At 46.1% G+C, this 1476-nt stretch overlaps 1 protein-coding gene across 1 annotated transcript; it reads left to right on the forward strand.

The window, feature by feature from the left end:
* Window positions 1-308: 308 nt before the first annotated feature.
* On the forward strand, window positions 309-878 carry LOC147455375 (protein ASPARTIC PROTEASE IN GUARD CELL 2-like). The gene has a single exon (XM_086513707.1). The coding sequence runs from the start codon at window positions 309-311 to the stop codon at window positions 876-878; it is 570 nt and encodes a 189-aa protein (XP_086369833.1).
* The last annotated feature ends 598 nt before the right edge of the window (window positions 879-1476 follow it).

Raw genomic sequence — 1476 nt, forward strand, 5'->3', positions numbered from 1 at the left:
ACGCTCACCGTGATGAGTGGGCGCTATCATTGATTAAAAACAAAGATGTGCCAACCCCCCCCCCCGGGGAGTAATGCCTCCTTGGCTTGCCACTTGCCCTACTGACGACTTATCTTGGCCTGACACCTGCAGCCTTGGCTGCCTTCTATGACACGTCCTCCTGGCCTTCCCCACCATCTTCCACCCACTTTCTTTTGCTATCTCATTGTGAAGATTTGGCTTCATGAAGCACATCCCAATTGCGGAGGACAAATTAGAGACTCCAGTTTAAATACAATACATGGAACAGGTAATTGACCTAATAAAAGATGGCTAGTTATTATTGCTTAACGCTGCTGCTTGGAATGGTGCTCTTGTCCGGATCAGATGTTGGTGTGGGTAGAGCGCGAGCAACTGATCAGACGAATACAAGATCACGGATGGACGACAACGTCGAATACCCCTCAATAATCATTCAACACAGCCTCTCCCTTTACAGTTTGGGGATGCAGACCGCGCCTGCGTTTGCTTCAGTGAAACGGGAGATGAGTGGTGGTAGAAGGCGGTTGTTACAAGAGGAAGCTGCAATGGCGCCCCTCGTTTTCGGATATAACGTAGTTACAGAAGGCGAGAGCTACTATGTCCGGATTTTTGTGGGCGCCCGTCCCTTCTACATGCTGCTAGACACTGGTAGCGTGCTGACGTGGATTCAAAGTCAGCCCTGCAAAAAGTGCTTTCAGCAGCTGGACCAGCCGATCTTTGATCCCAAGCTCTCTACAACTCTCACCTACGTCAGTGGCCGCTCCCGCCTCTGCGCTCGCCTGGACCACCAGGCTATTTGCGTCCACGAGGTTTTCAACACTAAATGCAAGTACTTTTACTATGACGGATCAACTTAAAGCAAAAGGTAAGACCTTCTCTTGGGAAGAAGCCCAAAAACGTAGTGTTGAACAGCTCAAGGTAGCTATAGCCACTTCTCCCATCCTAGCAATCATTGACCCACTTAAGCCGTTTGTAGTAGAGACTAATGCTAGTGATAAAGCAATTGGTGCGGTACTTCTCCATGAGGAAAGACCTATAGCCTTTGAAAGTAGAAAGTTAGATAGAGCTCATCATAATTATTATGTCTATGAGAGAGAGATCTATGCCATAATTCACGCTTTACGAAAGTGGCGACACTATTTATATGGTGCCGAGTTTGAAGTAGTTTTTGACCATGAGAGTATCAAATGGTTTACTACTCAAACAGACCTAAAGGGCCGTAAAGCTAGATGGGCAGAAATCCTTCAAGATTATAATTGTAAGCTACGATATCACAAGGGTCGATATAATGTAGTAGCGGATGCCTCGGATTAATTCACTTGCTTTTACAAAACTAAAGACTGGATTTTTAGAGTCATTAGGTGGCAAGTGTGCACAGGATCAATCATATATGCTAAAGTGTGGAGTGCAGTTTTAAAAAGGGATCCCTCACACTCACATGTCTCTGAACAGCCA

Source organism: Adiantum capillus-veneris, chromosome 6, assembly GCF_014529385.1.
Source record: "Adiantum capillus-veneris isolate H3 chromosome 6, ASM1452938v2, whole genome shotgun sequence".
NCBI lineage: Eukaryota > Viridiplantae > Streptophyta > Polypodiopsida > Polypodiales > Pteridaceae > Adiantum > Adiantum capillus-veneris.